Genomic DNA, 19,773 nt, shown 5'->3' with positions numbered 1-19,773 from the left:
GAGGGGGTCCTCCACTTCCCTTTTGAGATATTTTTGTTTTGGTATCAGGGGATTAGCTACCTAATATAACTATACTTGTGCAGCACAATATCTAAATGTTGCCGGTGTCGACTACTTTGCGTGGGTGTTTTACGGTATAAAAGTGTTAGACTTTTTGGAATAAAGTTTAATCTGTTGGAAGGGAAAGAGGGTACATGCTCTACCATGCCTCCTGCCCCCATCCCCAGTGGGTTTGGCCCTGCTGACATATCCCTCAAATGGGATGGATTCGTATTGGAAACTGTTCACAATTTCATAATTGCATGTTAATATTGACGTCCCGTATATATCTGAGATAATGAACAAATATGAACACGTTTTTGGTCATATATTTGCCCTGTATCTCTAAGCAGGTCTACATCAAAACCTGACTGTTTTAGTTTTGTTAATTTCATATCATTTTACTTTCTCTGTTTGTTGTTTGTTGTTTTGTTGTTTGGTCGTTTGTTGTTTGTTTGTTGATGACTTTATCAGAATTTCTCTTATATATTAATCTTGGTAACCCATTAACAGACTCATATAATTTAACTAGCAAATGATATTTTTCGCTGATAATAACTCTTTTGCTACGGAGCAATGGGGTTGTGAGGGGAGGGGGTCATTAGAGGCCGTCTCAGGTTTACAAGCATGTTGAGAGCTTTTCTTATTTTTGTAGCGCTGATATGAAATCAATAAGTTGGTTACTAAGGGCTTGATATGCAGTATAATGTATTTATAATTTCTTTTTTTGTAAACATTACTAGAATATGTCTTCGTACGGCCGTTGTTAATGTAAATTATTGGCCTCAAAAAGGGTCATCTCAAATGAGAGAAAACTACATGTTTGCCAATGTAACTGAATTAATTACACTTTACACAAGGCCCCTATTGAAGGATGTGCAGTGGGGCCATGAAATACAATGTATAATCAAAGATATCAATGCATAACTAAATATAAGATAATATGGGTTTGTCTGCAAGTCTCTGATAAGTTAAAGGAAGGCTTTACGCAGAATTTTGTCTTGATAGCCCATTTGATAGCCAACAAACTTGAGTCATAAGAAAGTTTCCATGGGTCGATCACAACTCTTACCTATTTCTGTTAAAATCAAAGTTTTAGCATGTGGCTTAAAGGGAGTGAAGACTCGCGCACAAAGAAACGCCTGATGCCGGTAATCTGACCTAGTTTCGAATGCGGTGTAAACAGCACTGTTATAGACACTACAATCGATCCCAGAAAATACACACAGCTTGCTACCGCCGGTAATTAGACACTAGTGTACAGTCAATACATGCAGCTACGGTCAATACCCACAACACAGTGTACATTGCAGCGATTGACATCTCAGGTCCAGATAAAAGATAACAAGGTATCACGTTTCATTACTGTCTGCATTTTGTAGCGACAAGAAAAAATTCACTTGCAAGCAACGGAAATTTTACTTTTTCAGAGCGGGGCACGCGGTTTGGGGCGAGTCTTCATGCCTTTAAACGGTACCAACGCCTGTGGGGTATGGTGGCAGATCGTGGCCACAGTTACGTTACAGTTACGATTACTATATGATAATGTGAAATAGAGTTAAAGGAATAATTATATCTCCTTTTCATAAATTAAATTATTTAAGGACAAAATGAAAGACTTCAAAAAAAGGAGTGACATGGCTCTCGATGCTAGTGACGGTCACATGAAATGCCGCATGATTGTGTATTCATGCAGGGATGGCTCACACTGGGCGGCACCGGGCGGCTGCGCCCAGCAGTTCTGAATGCCGCCCAGCACAAACAGTATTTTAATCATTTCAGCCCGGCACTTTTTGATGATAATTTTACCAATTTTACCATAACCAAAATCTGGTAGAATACATGGCACAGAATAGGATAAAATAGCACCACCGCAGCATACTTCATGTGCAAAATTTGTCCAGTGGGGAGGGGTATCCCACCCATGAGATCCCCCTCCCAGGGTGTGGATCACACTACCGCACAATCTGCCCGGCACTCAAATATTCCTGAGCATATCCCTGTTCATGAATACATGCTGCCGTATGTTTCTCAGCATGTGCCAAATCACGTTGAAAATGATTATTGTACATATCACAGCATTAAAACCAGCGTGTACGTCCAGCGTCACCGTCTGAGGCTACGGAAGCCAATAAGTGACATGACAGAGAAACAATTGTAGGATATTTGGTATTAATTTGTTTTTGTCGGGCCTGCATGCCTGTCAATCGACAACCACTCATATGGAAATTACGACATTGGATAACAACACGTAAATTAAATTGTCACTTACATACACTCGTTGACAGACGTGACATGTAAGGAACACGTGACTTCTTAGAATGCGCTAGTGATCTTTTACAACTTCTGTATCTGCGACTCAATCAAGTCAACGTGACATTTTACATTGTTTTGTTTATTTTTCATGTTATTACACTTAATAAATTAGCACACGACATGCATGCTTAATAATACAAACGATGTCCTAAGCTGCGAAAGATGTAAAACAAGGAGTACAGTTGTCCAACTATCAACTCTGAAAACCACGTCAACATGATAGCATGCCAACATGACGATACGCCTAGGGCACAATGCCAATGCTATTTCACTACTTATACGTATACACTCCAATCGTTGGCAACGCTAAGCCAACACTTCAGACACTGTGTCCACAATGCAACAATGGCAACACAGTATACATGCAGCACTGAGATAGTACTCCACGCACTGACAGCTCCAAACCGATAGAGCACACACTGACAACACTATACCTATATAATACACCCACTGACAATATATGACGACAACTCAAACACTCTTGTCACATTGTAACACTAAAAAACACTATGACGACACTTCAAACAGTGACAACCCTCTGGCGACACACTTCAAACACTCTTTTCATATATACTGTAACACTAAGAATACCTTGCCGATACTGTACACACTGACAACACTATACCTATATACTACACCCAATGACAATATATGACGACAACTCAAACACTCCTGTCACATTGTAACACTAAACAACACTATGACGACACCTCAAACAGTAACAACCCTCTGGCGACACACTTCAAACACTCTTTTCATATATACTGTAACACTAAGAATACCTTGCCGATACTGTACACACTGACAACACTATACCTATATACTACACCCAATGACAATATATGACGACAACTCAAACACTCCTGTCACATTGTAACACTAAACAACACTATGACGACACCTCAAACAGTAACAACCCTCTGGCGACACACTTCAAACACTCTTTTCATATATACTGTAACACTAAGAATACCTTGCCGATACTGTACACACTGACAACACTATACCTATATACTACACCCAATGACAATATATGACGACAACTCAAACACTCCTGTCACATTGTAACACTAAACAACACTATGACGACACCTCAAACAGTAACAACCCTCTGGCGACACACTTCAAACACTCTTTTCATATATACTGTAACACTATAAGAATACCTTGCCGATACTGTACACACTGACAACACTATACTGACATTCTGTTTACCACGCTGTAATATTGCCGTTACTGTCGCCAACATATCTATGTCAAACATGAGACCACTAACAAATTGGTTTTTTGGGGCACTATACCTTTGAGAGCAGAAGGGTTTAAAATGTTAACATTTGATTTACTACATACTTCTCCTTTAACCGAATTAATATTGTTATCAGTGAATATGAAAACTGCAACTACCCTATTTACACTTTATAACAGTTGTCTGAGAAGATAAGCCCTAAATAATAATTAATCTCTAAGAATTATCCTTGTATTATTACAGCAATATATTCGTGGCCTCCACGAAAAATATCTACGAGGGGCTTTCATTCGGGCTTTATGGAAATGTGAAATACAATAATAGGTGGATTTCAGCAAATGTATACAACTAAATGTAAAAGATGTGTTTTTATACTTGCGTTAATTCCAAAAACGTATGAGAAATAGCTAATGAAAATGAGAAAAAGGGTAAAAGGGTAAAAGAAAACAAGATAATACGCAACCAGAGAGCGCAACATAAACATGCCACCCACTGTGATTTTATTTTATCTGAATTAATTCCACAAACAAGCAAACGAATAAAGAAAACCTTTGTTTTAGGAATAAACAGGACTAATAACGTAATTGGAAAAACAATTTCATCTGACGCTCACTTTCTTGGAAAGGACTAAACAACGTTTATCAATGCAGTAAGTTTCCTCACAGAAAATGTTCGACATGAAGTTAAATTTTTAACTCTCTATGTTTATGTTTATTTATTTTTTTTGTGGAATATTTTCGAATTAAAAATTCGATTTTATATTTATTCGTACAAAAACTGTTATGTCAAGTACAGAACAATCATATGTAAAATATTGACTGTGATTATTAAATTCATAGATTGCTTTAAAAATGAACTATTCATTACTGATGAATTAAATTCCCAATCTCTCCCCCGCCCCCCCCCCCCGCACTTACTCCCTTTGTTCGTGATTCATCAACACAGCTGTTTCACCTCATGAGGCAGTTTCATTACATTAATGTAAAGTATCAAGTGTGTGGATTTTAGCAGCTATATGAGATTTTCCATTGTTCATAACATAACAATTCATGTGTTCATGTATAATTCTCAGTTAAAGTAGCACGTTGAATATAGCTATACACAAGCTAAACAATTCATATTCCAAGTTACATTTTGCACATCACGGTTAGCTGTCTGAAGATCGCTCAACTAGTCTCAACATATATATATATATATATATATATATATATATATATATATATATATATATATATATATATATATATATGTATGTGTGTGTGTGTATGTATGTGTGTGTGTTTTTACAATACCTTTATGTGTATATATATATATATATATATACATATATATATATATATATATACATATATATATATATATATATATATATATATATATATATATATATATATATATATATATATATATATATATATACTTTATACGCTCATAAACACCCAGGATAGTTCTTCGACTTATTGAACAAAGTCATGCATAGATCTTTATGTAAAGCCTGTTATAACAATTGACCATGGCGACAATCCCCGTGTATGGTCAAACGCGGATCCCGCGTGTGTGCTTATATGGATGGGTCAGGTGGGTAGGGGTCAGGGTGTAATCCACATTCAAACTCACACACAAAACAGTTATTGGCACAAACACTGCGTGAAGTTAGACCTTTTTGGGAGATGCTCCCAGACTACTACTCGTGGCATTTTGGGATAGGCCTATGTACGGAAACGTCAAGGTACCATCCATAATGCTAAGACCAGTTAATATATTACCAAAATTACAAAATGATAAATTGTTCAATTAAAACGAACTAGCAGTTTCCGATTTTCGTGCATTTATTAACTGATTAATTCGTTCTTTAGTCTGATACCAAATGACAGAATAATTACTTATCAAATCTAAAAACGATTTAATATGTTTACAGCAAAATATTATTTTAAAGTTAACCTAAAAGTAAGTATTTTACTAATTTTCTGAGAAATAATGAAATACATTTTTTCAAAATTTAATCATTCCACATTTTGTAACAAAATGTAAAAAAGTGATCTCTCGCGATAAGTGTTATTCACTAGGCCTAATTGTCAAGAAAATGTGAAACTGAAATTACAAGTCATTAGCTGAGAGAGTAAAAGTTTTATATTGTTCGGAAAGTTGTTTTAAGTATGTAATTCCTCATTTTATTGCAACATGTTTAAAGTCATAAACTACAAAATTCGACAATTTTCTGCATTTTAAGCAATTTAACCATTTGCCGATAGTTACCGAGTGACATAAAAAATATTGGTTAAACACTTCAACATATTTATGGCACCCTAAAGTTTCCATATCTTCAGTACATCATCCGACATCATTTTATCAGTTTGTTCCATAAATTTGCTTACAATATAGTGCCATGTGGACATGTTCACACGTACTTTATTTATTTGAGATAAGCAGAGTTCAAGTACTTTTCATGATGAAAAAAAATCAAACAGGTGTTTTATAAGTAACCCAGCACAAGATGGTAGTAGAGGGTAGGGGAAGGGTAATGTTTAGATAAAGGAGCAATGATCCCTGCCCCACCCACTTCCCCCGTTAAATCAGTGGCGGGAGTAGAATTTCGGAGGTGGGAGGCAGACTTGTGATTCCCCGACTGATATTGGGGAAGGGGTCTAAGGGGGTGCCCCCTCCCCCATCCCCTTAGACCTTTTTTTTGCACAGGGAAAACTATGTAGATCCAAAATCGTGACATCAATTTCTAGTTTTAAGCAGGTGCAATTGTTAAGAAATAATTCATGTTTTTGCCGAGCCACAGCAAAAGTGGGCCACAGCAAAAGTGGCCTGCATTAGCTCACCTGTGCTTACACCCCACGCGAATGATGGGACTCAGTTATAATCTCCGCATGTCAGTTGCAATGTCGCAATGTTACTGTTGCAAATAGTCACATTTACATCAACTTTATTCTCTTACTTCCAGTTAATCCTCTATTCTCATGACATATACATACCAGTGGCGTAGCCAGAGGGGGCAAGGGTGGGGGGGGGGGCAATGCCCCACCAAATTTGCTTTGTGCTACAGTCTTGCCCCCCCCCCCTCCCCCAATGAAATCCAGTGATGTATTCAAAATACTTCTTTTTCACATTTTTTCGAGTTCTAATCACAAACCTTCATACCTCAGGGCTCATGTTTATACTTCTTATAAGGTCAGAACTTGGTAATCAGACATTTTGGGCCTCCATCATACCCACATACGGAGACCGTTGATCAATATCGTCCTACAGAATAAGCGCCAATTATTTGGCCGGTTGTATAACCATTACAAACTAGCGCTAGAAACCCATGTACATTTTCAGCGACCAATGATGCCACTCGTGGAGAATTTTCACTGCACGTATAGGCCCTATAGGCCTATATAGTGAAACTTGTTTGTGTGGAAATCTGGGCATGTAGTGAAATAGAGTAGCTTATTTATTCATTGTATCCTTTTCATAACTTGCGGAATAATTTATTCATTTACACACGCTGCATTACTGTTATTTGTTAGATCATAGGCCCCTATAGCGTATTTCGAAACGATGGAATTGAAAGATCATTATTATTCAATTTCATATATTACTTGATAATTCCTACCATCAACCATCACGGGGTTTGCCCCCTTAAGAAAAATCTTGCCCCCTAACAATAGAATGCTGGCTACGCCACTGATTATTACATACGACTCTTGATATTTTCCCCAAATTTTCACGGCGAAACAAATGGTAAGTATAAATTGATTAATTATGTAATAAAATCAACGAAGAATCTGCTAAACGATGGATTTAAAAATAGAAAATTAATTAGGCATGAAAACGAACGAAAAATGCTCTATTCTGCAGCAAACAAATAACTTCGGCCAGTGACTGCCAATGACGAAACTCTTCCTATAGGACGTTTTTTTACTTTTTTTTTTTTTTTTTTTGTTACTTTTTTATTTGCTTGACATATGTCAAGTTCGCATAAAACACCGCGCCAGGCAATCGATTTGAATAGTAAGATAACGAAGTAAACAATAGCACCGCCCTATATTGCTTTATATTTTATCATATTTTACGTTGCTGAAAGAAGATAATAGTATTTTTCAGACATAAGCCAGATGCATCCTCACCCACATTTCTCATCTGCCAAAAATGGATAAAAATGCCGGTATTGTCACCTACAATTCATAGCATTCCTGACTACAGCTCAAGAAACATCAAGACAATTTGGTAAGTATTTTATTTTATCAATTTCAATATTTCTCTTTCAATTCGTTAATAATGTATAGGATAAGTTCAGGTAAATTACACTATTATAATTATTTCATACACACTAATGTTGCCTTCTCAGGCAAATTTAGACAATAAATTAGATCCATAATTATATTAAGCTTTGACCGACAGTTTGCGCTTGTACATACCGTACTTGTGTGTGGTTGTAAAGGGGTTCATCCATTGTACCGTAAAGCTGTGGTCTAATTTTCCCTGATACGGTAGTAAAAAATCCCCGCCTGAACAACGTCCTCTCGATTCACTGACGTCATAGGGCTCCGTGCTATGATTGGTTGATAAATATTGTTCAGCCGTTCAGTTTAGTTGAATGCTTGACAAGTTGACTACGTCCATTGAGAATAATTATATTTCTAATTATTATAATAGAACAATAGGTTATTATAATATATTATTAAATATACAAGTAGGGCATACATTAAATCGAGAAGTATTATAATAGAATTATAGATTATTATTATATTATATTATTATATATATGAATAGGGCATTTATTGTAGATAATTTATTATAATAGAACAATTGATTATTGTTACATTATATAAGTATACATACGAATACGACATACATTAATCGATATTTATTATAATAGAACAATAGAATATTATATTAAATTATATTATATTATTATGTATACGGATAAGCCATATATTATTGATAATTATTATATTAGACTAATAGATGAAAAATATGGCATGAGTGAAGTGCAAAAGTATTTTTTATGTACTCAGTGATGAAATGGACTTCCCAATTTATACCCCTTCCCAGTCCTTTTTTCTTCATTTTACGCAGAATCGATAAATTCTTACCAAGGTTCATATTATCGATTGTTCTTATTAATTTTATTTTGGCAGTCAAAAATGAAATTCCTCCTCGTCGTCCTCTTCGCCGCCGCTGTTAGCGGTTTGGCCCCTCTTTACACCCAGAAGGACAAGATCGAAGGATCTTACCTCGTCACCCTCAAGGTAGGCTTCAGCAGCCGATTCACACAATGGCTTCAGTAGATGACCTAGATGCTTAGAGATTATTTATTCAAAAATCATTCTTCAAATATGATTCTATTAAAAAAAGCGGGTAGTAGAAATTAAAGTTGAACACCAATTTTAAGGTATGATGTTTAAGCAGCCTGTGAGTATATTATTCATTTCAATGCAATATGTCGACTGTTACTATACTTGGACACTTCCTGTTTAAAATCGAGAGGAACCAACGACGTTACTCTGTTCAACAACAACAACAATGAAAGAAAAAAAGAAAGGGAAAAGAGAAAGATATCGCCCAGATACTATTTTTTTTTCTTATTAGTGTTAATGAAATTGAAAAAAAAAACATTAAACCGTAAGGTTTGAAATACAGTATCTCTCCATTTTTCTTTATTATTTCAAATTCATCTTGTTCAGTTAGTCATAGTAACCATGCAGCATTCATTTGAGATCTGATTCAAATCAGCGCGCTACATTGCAAATGATCGTAATATACTCAAACATGAATGGAGGGAGGCAAAGTGCAGTAAATAGTTGTAAATCTACGTTGGATCGATTGATTTTGATTATGTGCAAGTTGTATCCCTTGGCTAGGTAAGACCGATGTAGAGTTACTACCCAAAGGTAAGGGCTGAATGTGGGCTGTGACGCGCTTGTGAGGTATTGCTGTCTCTTTAACGTAATAATCTTTGATTTCATTTTGTATCTGACATAAATTTAGAGAAACGTCGACGTCAAAAGTGCCGTAGCAACCATCAAAGCCCTGCCTCTCTTCTCCACTCTCGGAGGAAGAATCGACCGTGAATACACCACCGTGCTCAATGGATTTGCTGCTACTCTTAGCGGAAAGGCCCTTGACTTGGTATGTGAACTTTTGATATCTATTACTGAGATGTTAACATATTGGCCATATTTACTGAAGTATACCTCGTTGCCGAACAGTTCTTGAATGCCGAACCAATAACAAATGATTTAATCTCTATTTATCTTGACTTGTTTTGTTTATCTTTCCCTCACAAGGATATGTAGATTTTTCGTTAAACGTTTTAATAATTTGGCCCCAAAAGGTATGTTACTATTCCTCTCCCCTTATCTCGTACTTTCCATACTCATATATAGGCAGGATGCGTCATCACGTTGTCCATACTTAACCTCTTAATTAATCGCCGTTCGTAACATCAACCTCGTTACTTCAGTTGGTGTAGGTTTTGAACAAATGGGGGAGGGTGGGCAGCGGGGGCGGTATAATTAGTACCTTCCCGGGGCCCTCATAATCTCCAAAATTGGTAGAATGGATGTTAAAACTAGAAGGAACGCAATAGCCAATGGATGTTACTTCACTGGTATTTAAATTCACTTTTGGCCTTCACTTGACGTTAACTTTCAGGTTCGTCGTCTCGACTTTGTTGAGTTCGTTGAAGAGGATCAGATGATGTATGCCTCTGTAGAGTGGGGACTTGACAGAATTGACCAGAGGTCTCTTCCATTGAACAACGGCTACAGCGCAAAGGGTAAGTTTTGTCATGTAGCAGTGCAAAATACTTCCCACATATTGTAAATTTGTATTGACCAGACCTTCATATTTAAAACTGGAGACTTACTCGATGTACTGTCAGAATTAGGGCAGAAATAAAGAACAAATTTGGTATTATTTATAGATGACAGTAAATATTACATTTGTGCGAGTTATTTAAAACTTTTAATACCACTTGAAAATGTTCCTAGGGGAGCATTTGTTCTCACACAATGTATTTGTTATGGCGGGCTGTTTTTGAATAGGTATTTCGTGGAAACGTCATAATATTGATATCAGAATCCCTTCAGGACTAGAAATGGTACAAAAGCTGTCAAATGAATGCCGCGTCTGGCACTTTCGACTTATATACAAAACGTGTGAGGGAAAAAAATCCAATATTAACTCCAACGTATATTAATGACAACTAACATGATATTCTATAGAGTAAAAGTCAATAGAAGGGTGGAAACGGAATCGATAAAATACCAAGGTTTTTCGTTTGTAAAAGGTCTGGAACGCATTATCGAACAACATCGAGAATGTTGTCAAAATGAACTTATGCATTAAGAATTATTTGTCTGTTGTTTTAGGAACTGGTAGCGGAGTTTCCGTGTACGTTCTTGATACTGGAATTAACCCCAGCCACAACGACTTCGGTGGTCGTGCTTCAACCAGCTCTTCAATGGACTTCCACTCCAACCCCAACAGCGTAAATATATTATATTATGTTTTACACAATCATCTTGCTATCGTTCGTATTAGTGATTAAATATTCATACAGGTTTGTTTTGGAATTTTAACTGTTTACAAATTATGGAAATGGATCTGCTAATTAATGTGGGTTTGAACCGTCATAATGCAGATCCTACTTACCAGGTTGTAAAAAGTTGTAAAAGTGACTTAAAATAACTAACCATTGTTATAACGAACAAAGACAGTGTGGAACAAAAAATATATAATGCAAGATCCCAATATGTAAGCGATTGTTTGAGAGAGAATATTCACTCTTTGTAGGTCACTCCGTAATTATAACAAATCAAATCAAGTAACACGTGCAGATTATAACTCCGTTACACTCTGAAACTCAAAATTACCAATTTTAAAGTATAGTGAGACGTCTCCACTAGTTCTTTCCAAAGATGAGCCTATACTATATGCAAAACTGGGTCAATTTCTCACAGAAAGAACAATGGTGCTTGTCACGTTACCTGTAATATAGGATAGTCATACAACAATTTTTGTAATAGAGTATAACATGCTATCATGAATTTGTGAGCCCGTCGTCCTAAAAGTATCCACAATAATTGCAGACATGGAGTTTGATAATGTTTTTTGGGGGGATAAATAGGGTATTGACTGTCATGGTCACGGAACTCACTGTGCTGGAACTGTCGGAGGAAGTACTTATGGTGTCGCCAAATCAGTCACCCTTTACGGCGTCAGAGTTCTTGGTTGCTTTGGAAGTGGATCAAACTCTGGAATTACCGCTGGTAAATATATATATATTATAATACTTTTCCTTTAATTATCTATCTAATTTTTCTTGGCTATAGATAGGGTGGATTTTGACAATGTTTCAAACATTTCATGATACAATTATATCGCCCCCCCCCCCCTCCGTCCCCCCCAAAAATAAAAAATAAAGAAGAAGCAAAAGTATATAAGTATACTAAATATAAAGTTGGAAGGAATGTAAATAAAGCGTGCAGCGTGATATGGCTAGGGCATGATCGGCTCTTGGCAAATGTTTTAATGGCAACATACAATTTAAGGAAAGTTCTACTTCATATACAGACGTGCGTTTATTCAGGCGATAAAAACTCTATACCGGTCTCTGAGCCGTGATAAGGAAAACAAGTTATTAGTAATGATGAGTGATTTTTTTAACGAAGATTCTAAACAACATTTTATGAATTTGGACAGGTATGGACTACGTCGGTGGCCGCAGTGGAAAGAGAGTTGCCTCCATGTCCCTTGGAGGAGGAGCTAGTATTACTACTGACAATGCCGTCGCTAATCTTTACAATGATGGAGTCCCCGTGATCGTTGCCGCCGGAAACGAGAACCAAGACGCATGCAACGTTTCACCAGCCCGTGCCGCTAAGGTACGATAGCTAATATACGAAGTTATAAAAACAGTAATACTTTGTTCAGATGATATTGATACCTGTTTCTAGTGTCGATTAAAGTTACTTACGTTCTACAACAATATATATAAAAATATTGATATATATATATATGTTATATTATATGTTTCTGGTACAAGCAACGAAGTGTTCTGATACAACCATGCACTGTTCGTCTTTTTGTATATAGGCTTACACCGTTGGTGCCACCGACGACAGTGACAGCATTGCTTCCTTCTCCAACTGGGGAACGTGTGTAGATATCTTTGCTCCTGGTGTCGACATCAGGTCTGCCAGTCACTCCTCCAACTCTGGATCTACCACCATGAGCGGTACTTCAATGGCCTGTCCACACGTTGCTGGTGAGTATTTAGCATACACTATAAGGGTTTTCCATGTAGCCCCAACCCCCCCCCCCCCATATGTGCTAAATAGAGAGAAAACAAATCAAAACTATCTGTCATTGATTAATCTCTGGCAACGTCATTATATTATCACTATACCATCAACCAACCTATTAATCCCTTAACTGAGATTTCAAATCGACTAATTTAGCATTCCAGAATATCTGGGGTAAAATTGGAGGGCCAGAACCTCCAGGAATGGTTTTCATTATAACACGTTTTAAGCATATCTATACATAAGATATGAAAATCAAGAACGACGACAGGCTCTCAAGCATTTTTGGTCGGTTCGGCGGTAGACAATTTGAACATTTACATGCCAATTATTACTCGAAAATAAGTTTACTAAACTTGACTCAAGTCAGGTATAGAATCCAAAATTTCTTCATCACATGTATGAAGGTCAATGAGTGTTTTTATAAATTAGTAATATTCGCCACTGAACTTTGGACAGATGGCATTGTTAATATACCTTCTTGCTATAAACATTTAGACTGTTGATCAGCGTAAATGTGTTATAAGTCCCCCACCCCCCCTCCCCCCACCCCCTCCCCCCTCGTCGTTTCCTTAAATATCGATTTCCTCTTCTAAAAGTAAAATAGAAATATCTTATCCGAAATGCTGACGAAATTGTTCCAATTCATTTATTGTTTCTTCTTATGTTGTATTTTAGGTGGTGCCGCCCTTGAGTGTGGATCTGTCAGTTGTAGCCCAAGCGGCATTTACAGCTCTCTATCCAACAATGCCAGTTCCAACAAAATCAGTGGTTTGACTTTCAGCAAGTCAGGCAGCCCTAACCTTCTCCTCTATGTCGCCTAAGAAGGTATGAAACACAAATCAAGAAAATCAATTGATATTTAATTGATATCAAGGAGTGTATTATATTAACTACCCATGTAATCTCTAAATTGAAAGTATTGGTTAGATATGACTTTCTGGTTCACTGGCTATATCAAGACAACTCCCTTACGTTCGACGAAGTAAAACAGTAACGCAACGGGCAAACAAGTGATGATAAAATGTGCCTATGCCAAAAGTACTCTTAGAGCCTTAAACCAGATCATTTGTAGAATGTTACAATACGACTTACAGTAGCCCAGATCTTCACCCGCTGCATATTTTCCTTTATTTTTACTTTGACATTAATACATTTTTAAAATAATGTTGTAACCGTCGATAGCTGCACAGCACATAGCATCATTATTTGATAATAGTTTATGCATACTATGCAACAACAGCTTCTCAGAAGCAACGTAGTAGTCGATAGAAATGCATAAAATCTCTTTATTGACTGAAATCGACTTTTTTTTTAAGCTGACAGTTACAACTCTTGAAGCAACATTATAGTCGATAGAAAAGCATAAATGCTCTCTATTGACTGAAGTGATTTTTTTTTTTTTTTTGGAAGCTGAAAGTTACAACTCTCTGTCAAAATCCTCAGTCTGAAAACTAAAGCTGACAACCTAGAAAATTAAGAGATATTCAATTGTTTGTATCTTACTTTTCTTGCTGAAATAATGAGGTCTTTATCTGGATACATGGTGGTGTAAGGTCTCTTCTTGTGATCCAAACTTCTATTGTCGTAGTGTATATACATGTGTAGTAACACTGATATACTCACTGTATAGCTGCCGAGTTTAATCCATGAATACAATCTCAACCAAAACGGTTAGACGGAACCACCAAATTCTGTATTTTATATCATTTTCACTAATTACTTCAACCATTGATCGGAACTATAATCAAAAGAACCTATACTGACCTTTGACCTATTGTCTCATTGCGAAGCTGACACAGTCGACCCTACAACGAGTATGTATATAATCATGTAACGTATAATCATAGACTTTCTTTCTAATGATAATAAATTTCAATCCTTTTTCAGGTACCGATGAGGAATTGCCAGGCTGATACTTGGATGCAATTAATTTGTTGACAATTTATGATTTCAATTTTAAATGATGTTTAACGATAGGTGGCGGAAAACCTCGGATTGTATTAATTATTAATAAAACAAATAAAAGAGCATAACAAAAATGGCTATGTCTTGTGTGTGATTTTTGTTCGACGTATTCATGTAAAATTATCTTCACATATCTTCTGTAGGCGCGAACTTAAGTTATAATGATAACAGGCAGAACGTTAAACTAATGTATCAACTTCAGCTTATGCCACACAGATCTTTGTGAAGAACAACTCTCGCCCCCACCCTACACCACCACTACCCCCACCTCTCTAGATTCAACATTTTTCAAACCCATCTCTGTGTTACGGACAATAAACGTTGTTATAAATAGAAAAATACGCTTCAAAAATGGAAACAAACGTGGCGCCATGATGGTCATATTTAGAGTTAATATTGCTTTGCTGTTTGACAAAGGTGTTCATGAAAGTAACTTCGATCACACAGATCAAGAAAGATGGTTAGGTTCTTGCATCCTAAAGGAACACTGCTATAGTGTCGTAGGGGAGGGGGGGGGGCAAGCCTGATCGAGCCGGCTCCCACAGGTTAGCAAAAACCAATTTTAAAAAACAACAACAACAGACTATTAATATTAATACATTGGTGAGGGTAAAGAGACAAGCAACATACACAGAATGGAAGCTTTAAAAACTACAAACGCGGGAAACTTAAAATACTGAGAGGCTGCTCCAGACCTGGAAACCCCACCCACCCTCCCGGGATGAGAACAGTGGTACGAAGTAACAAAACCCTCCCCAGTGGCTGGGCAGTTCCCCGGAGGAGAACTATTGTTCCGAAGTTTGACTCACACGCCCTCTAGTAACCGGGTTTCTAAACACCCCCCGCCTCCCACAAACTTACCTCTGCCAGAGTCCGAAGCCTTCTCCCAGTTTCAAAAATCTTGTTTATATAGAGAGGATTTTAAGTTAATTTTTAGGCGTAGTTTTTTTTTTAATATTAATTACGTCCTTAAGAAGGAGATTTTGAATAATGGAGTCGAGGAGAAGGGTGCTTTAAAAAAAAACAAAAATTGGGGGGGGGGGGAATAAGTTGTTCAAATAGAGGGACTATGTTTGCTGCTTCCAAACTGAATATTAGTCCCCGGATTAATGGACGGTCCCCGTATTGAAAGAGTCTACATTTCACATACTGTCACTAATTATTCCGAAATTTGTAAATACAATGCACACGTATATACCCAGCACTACCACAAAATATCGAGATCTCAGAATATATATATATATATATATATATATATATATATATATATATATATATATATATATATATATATATATATATATATAGAAAAACTCCACTTCACGAGCGGTTTCGTCCTTTTGGGACTCATCAGGCGAAGGTAGGAATCGAATCCCGGACCTTTGTGTCACAGTCCCGAAGTCCGAAACACTCAACCACTGTGATTCTGCTGGTGTGTGAATGCGTATAAACTGGCTTTGTATAACCGTATTACCCACGTGTTATGATTGTACAGAGTGTACCCCTGGTGCTTTGAGTGACAATTTACACAGAGTTACAACTTTTTACAGGCAAGCCAAGCAAAGCGGTAAAGTTGGAAAATCCAGAACAGTGAAAAAACTTTCAGTCTCCACCGGGATTCGAACCACGGGCTTTCCGCTCTGTACGCGAACACGATGTGTCACTTCTGGTCGAAAAAGTGCTCGATACACAGGGTAGAGCTTCATTTATCACAAAATTGGTGGATCGGATCTTGCTACTTCACTTGCCTGAAGATCGCTACGGCGTGAAACTTTAAGTAGCAAGATCCGATCTACCAATTTTGTGATATATATGGTGACATATTTTGCCTATATATATATATATATATATATATATATATATATATATATATATATATATATATATATATATATATATATATATATATATATATATATATATAAAAATATATATATATATATAAATATATATATATATATATATTATATATATATATATATATATTTATACATTTATATATATATATATTTATTTATTTATTATATATATATATATATATTTATATATATATATATATATATATGTATTTATATATATAAATGAAAATCGCAACAAGTTGTTATATATATATATGTATATATATATATATATATATATACATATATATATATATACATATTTATATATATTTAAATATATATTTATTATATATATATTTATATATATATATATATGGGTTTTCCTTCTCATTACGTTTTCATTTATATATATATATATATATATATATATATATATATATATATATAACAACTCGTTGCGATTTTCATTTATATATATCTTTATTATATATATATATTTATATATATATATATATATATATATATATATAAATGAAAATCGCAACGAGTTGTTATATTTATATATATATATATATATATGTATATATATATATATATATAAATGAAAACGTAATGAGAAGGAAAACCCAGAACAGTGTAAAAATTTCCAGCCTCCACCGGGATTCGGACCCGGGCCTCCCGCTTTGTACGCGGACACCCTTACCAACTAGGCCATGGACGCTAAATGTATGTCCAGAGGTTCGAAACCGGTAAGGAAGGTCGTAATTTCACTGTAGGCGCTTGACACCTGTATCGAACAATACTAGTTCTGTTTTTGGTGACTATTTTGCGTTACTCTAGATGCTTACCAACTCGAAAATCATTTGTGATTCCTAAAGCCGGATCTCGAAACAGACTTTATGTTAATGGAATGGAGGTAAACGACAAAGGCAAATGAATATATTTAAATGAAAACGTAATGAGAAGGAAAACCCAGAACAGTGAAAAAACTTCCAGCCTCCACCGGGATTCGATATATATATATATAAATATATATATATATATAGCCTATATATATATATATAGCCTATATATATATAGCCTATATATATAGCCCATATATATATATTTATTTATTTATTCTTCCTCATTTGTTATATACATTCTTATATGTTTTATTCTTATGCCAACCTCGATCATATTAGTCTACTTTCTAAGAGCGATATCTGCAGCGTAAGAGGGCTTCTCTTGCAATAGTCTAGAAATAATCTTAACATTTGTTGTAATCAGTTCGTATATTATGGCCAATAACCATGTCTTCAATCTAAGATATAAAAGAAGAAGAAACACTTCGGGGTGTCAAAGGGATTCGAGTCAATTATTGGTCCTTTTCTCAGTGTCTATTATTTCTGTTGACGACCTTCATCTTTCAAAGGATAATATCTCAATGATTATTCTTTTGGGGGGGGGGGGGTGGGGGGTGGGGAATCGGGGGTGAAACAATAAGTTGGTCAAATAGAGGAACTATGTTTGCTGCTTCAAGCGGCTTTTCTTCCCCTTTTTTTGGTTGTTTGGGAGTGTAGTTTTCATTATTATTAGTCCCTGGATCGTTTCCTAGTAACAGTTTGCCAATTCGGTTAGTTCAGTGTAAGAGAAGAAGGGAGGTAAAGGGACGTTAGCCACTTTCTTAGTGAAGCTCTGCTGATGCAGGCTGAATGAATAGAAAAGAAAAGCTTCCAAACTGAATATTAGGCCTGCCTTACTGTAATGAGAAGGAAGAGATTCAAAGGCTTCCCAAAAACAATAGGTATAGCGTTTCAAAAATGCGTCGATTATGTCACATTGAAATGACACCAGAGAAAAAAGCTCCTCTTGTAATGGAGCACTGACATAGCACTGAATTCTGTGGCAGGAAGCATACGCCCATTAAAACCCCCCATTGACTTACACACTAAATCACAAAAGTTAGTGGTCTCTAAGTCTAGATAGAAGTTTTCACTAGCTCAACATTACCATCACAGTTTAGCTGACAAGTTGGCCTTTCATGGCACCATCAATTTTCCGTATCATGACCATGTAGCCTTTTTTGCTCTCCGAGCCGGAAGTTTTCGTCACTTGTAAACAAACTTCTTCACTCAGTAGTAAACAATTTTCGCACGCTGCTCCTGGGAGGCCTAAAGGGGTCTAAAATTCCCTCAATTGACCCAATTTATTTCACCACATGTACTTCCATTCATGCTCTTCAACATGCAAGCCACAAAAAGCTAGATCATGATTGATAACAGGTCACAAAAGATGTTCTCTTGTTGCTTTTGGCACTTTTCCTGAAGAAGAACAATCGGGCGGATGGATATAGATCCTAAAAGGAGTATGCCACCGGCACCAATCCGCAGTGGAAGTACGCTGCAAAAAGAAGTTGACACACACACATGATGTTAAAGGACGTGAGGGAAAGCTATCACACACAACTTAAGACAAGTCAAATAACAACAGCATGCAACCATAACAACCAGAGAAGCAATGAAGCGAACACTGCTGTAACTCCTGGATGCAATTTTATACCACTTTTGCTTTTGGAGACTAGCTAGCTCCTTTTGGCAGATAAAGATCACCGATCAATTTGGTTGGACTACTACACATGCAGACCATGAGGCGGTCTGTACATCATATCCTCAGATCGAAGACCAACCTCAATATGAAAACTTTAGACTTTCTTGGGATTTCAAATAACATGTTCACTAAAGCATTCCAAATTGTTTCTTTGCAACAACAGCATGTTTTGAAAGTCATACAATGGGTTCTTTGTTGTTTATATGAAGTGAAGAGATTTTTTTTTTTTGCGAGAGCTACTCGTTATTAATTACGAAATAAACACAATCATGGAATTTAAGGAGCATATTGAGAAACTAAATATCTTGAAAACAAGAAAAGCTATAGACACATTACCTCTATAGTACTCAAATATTGCCTTCTCCTGAACAACGACAACATTTCCAGATTAAAATATATGATATATATATATGATATACTTGCTACACATTCAATTCTTCTTTACCGCTTTGCTTGGCTTGCCTGTAAAAAG

General features: G+C 36.1%; 2 protein-coding genes across 2 annotated transcripts in view; both read left to right on the top strand.

Moving 5' to 3' along the window:
* The window catches only part of LOC139979493 (protein FAM114A2-like), a 314,900-nt gene that overhangs the window by 145,381 nt on the left and 149,746 nt on the right, over nt 1-19,773 (top strand). The window lies entirely within an intron of this gene.
* Nucleotides 7,680-14,947, top strand: LOC139979855 (aqualysin-1-like). The gene is made up of 10 exons (XM_071991010.1): nt 7,680-7,819; nt 8,734-8,844; nt 9,584-9,724; nt 10,250-10,373; nt 10,969-11,087; nt 11,727-11,868; nt 12,302-12,483; nt 12,695-12,866; nt 13,582-13,731; nt 14,794-14,947. The coding sequence occupies exons 2-9, from the start codon at nt 8,740-8,742 to the stop codon at nt 13,725-13,727; spliced, it is 1,131 nt and encodes a 376-aa protein (XP_071847111.1). The 5' UTR covers nt 7,680-7,819; nt 8,734-8,739; the 3' UTR covers nt 13,728-13,731; nt 14,794-14,947.

This window comes from Apostichopus japonicus, chromosome 14 (genome assembly GCF_037975245.1).
Source record: "Apostichopus japonicus isolate 1M-3 chromosome 14, ASM3797524v1, whole genome shotgun sequence".
Classification (NCBI taxonomy): Eukaryota; Metazoa; Echinodermata; class Holothuroidea; order Aspidochirotida; family Stichopodidae; genus Apostichopus; species Apostichopus japonicus.
Note: the sequence above shows the minus strand (reverse complement) of the source record. Positions and strands in the feature narration are given on the sequence as shown.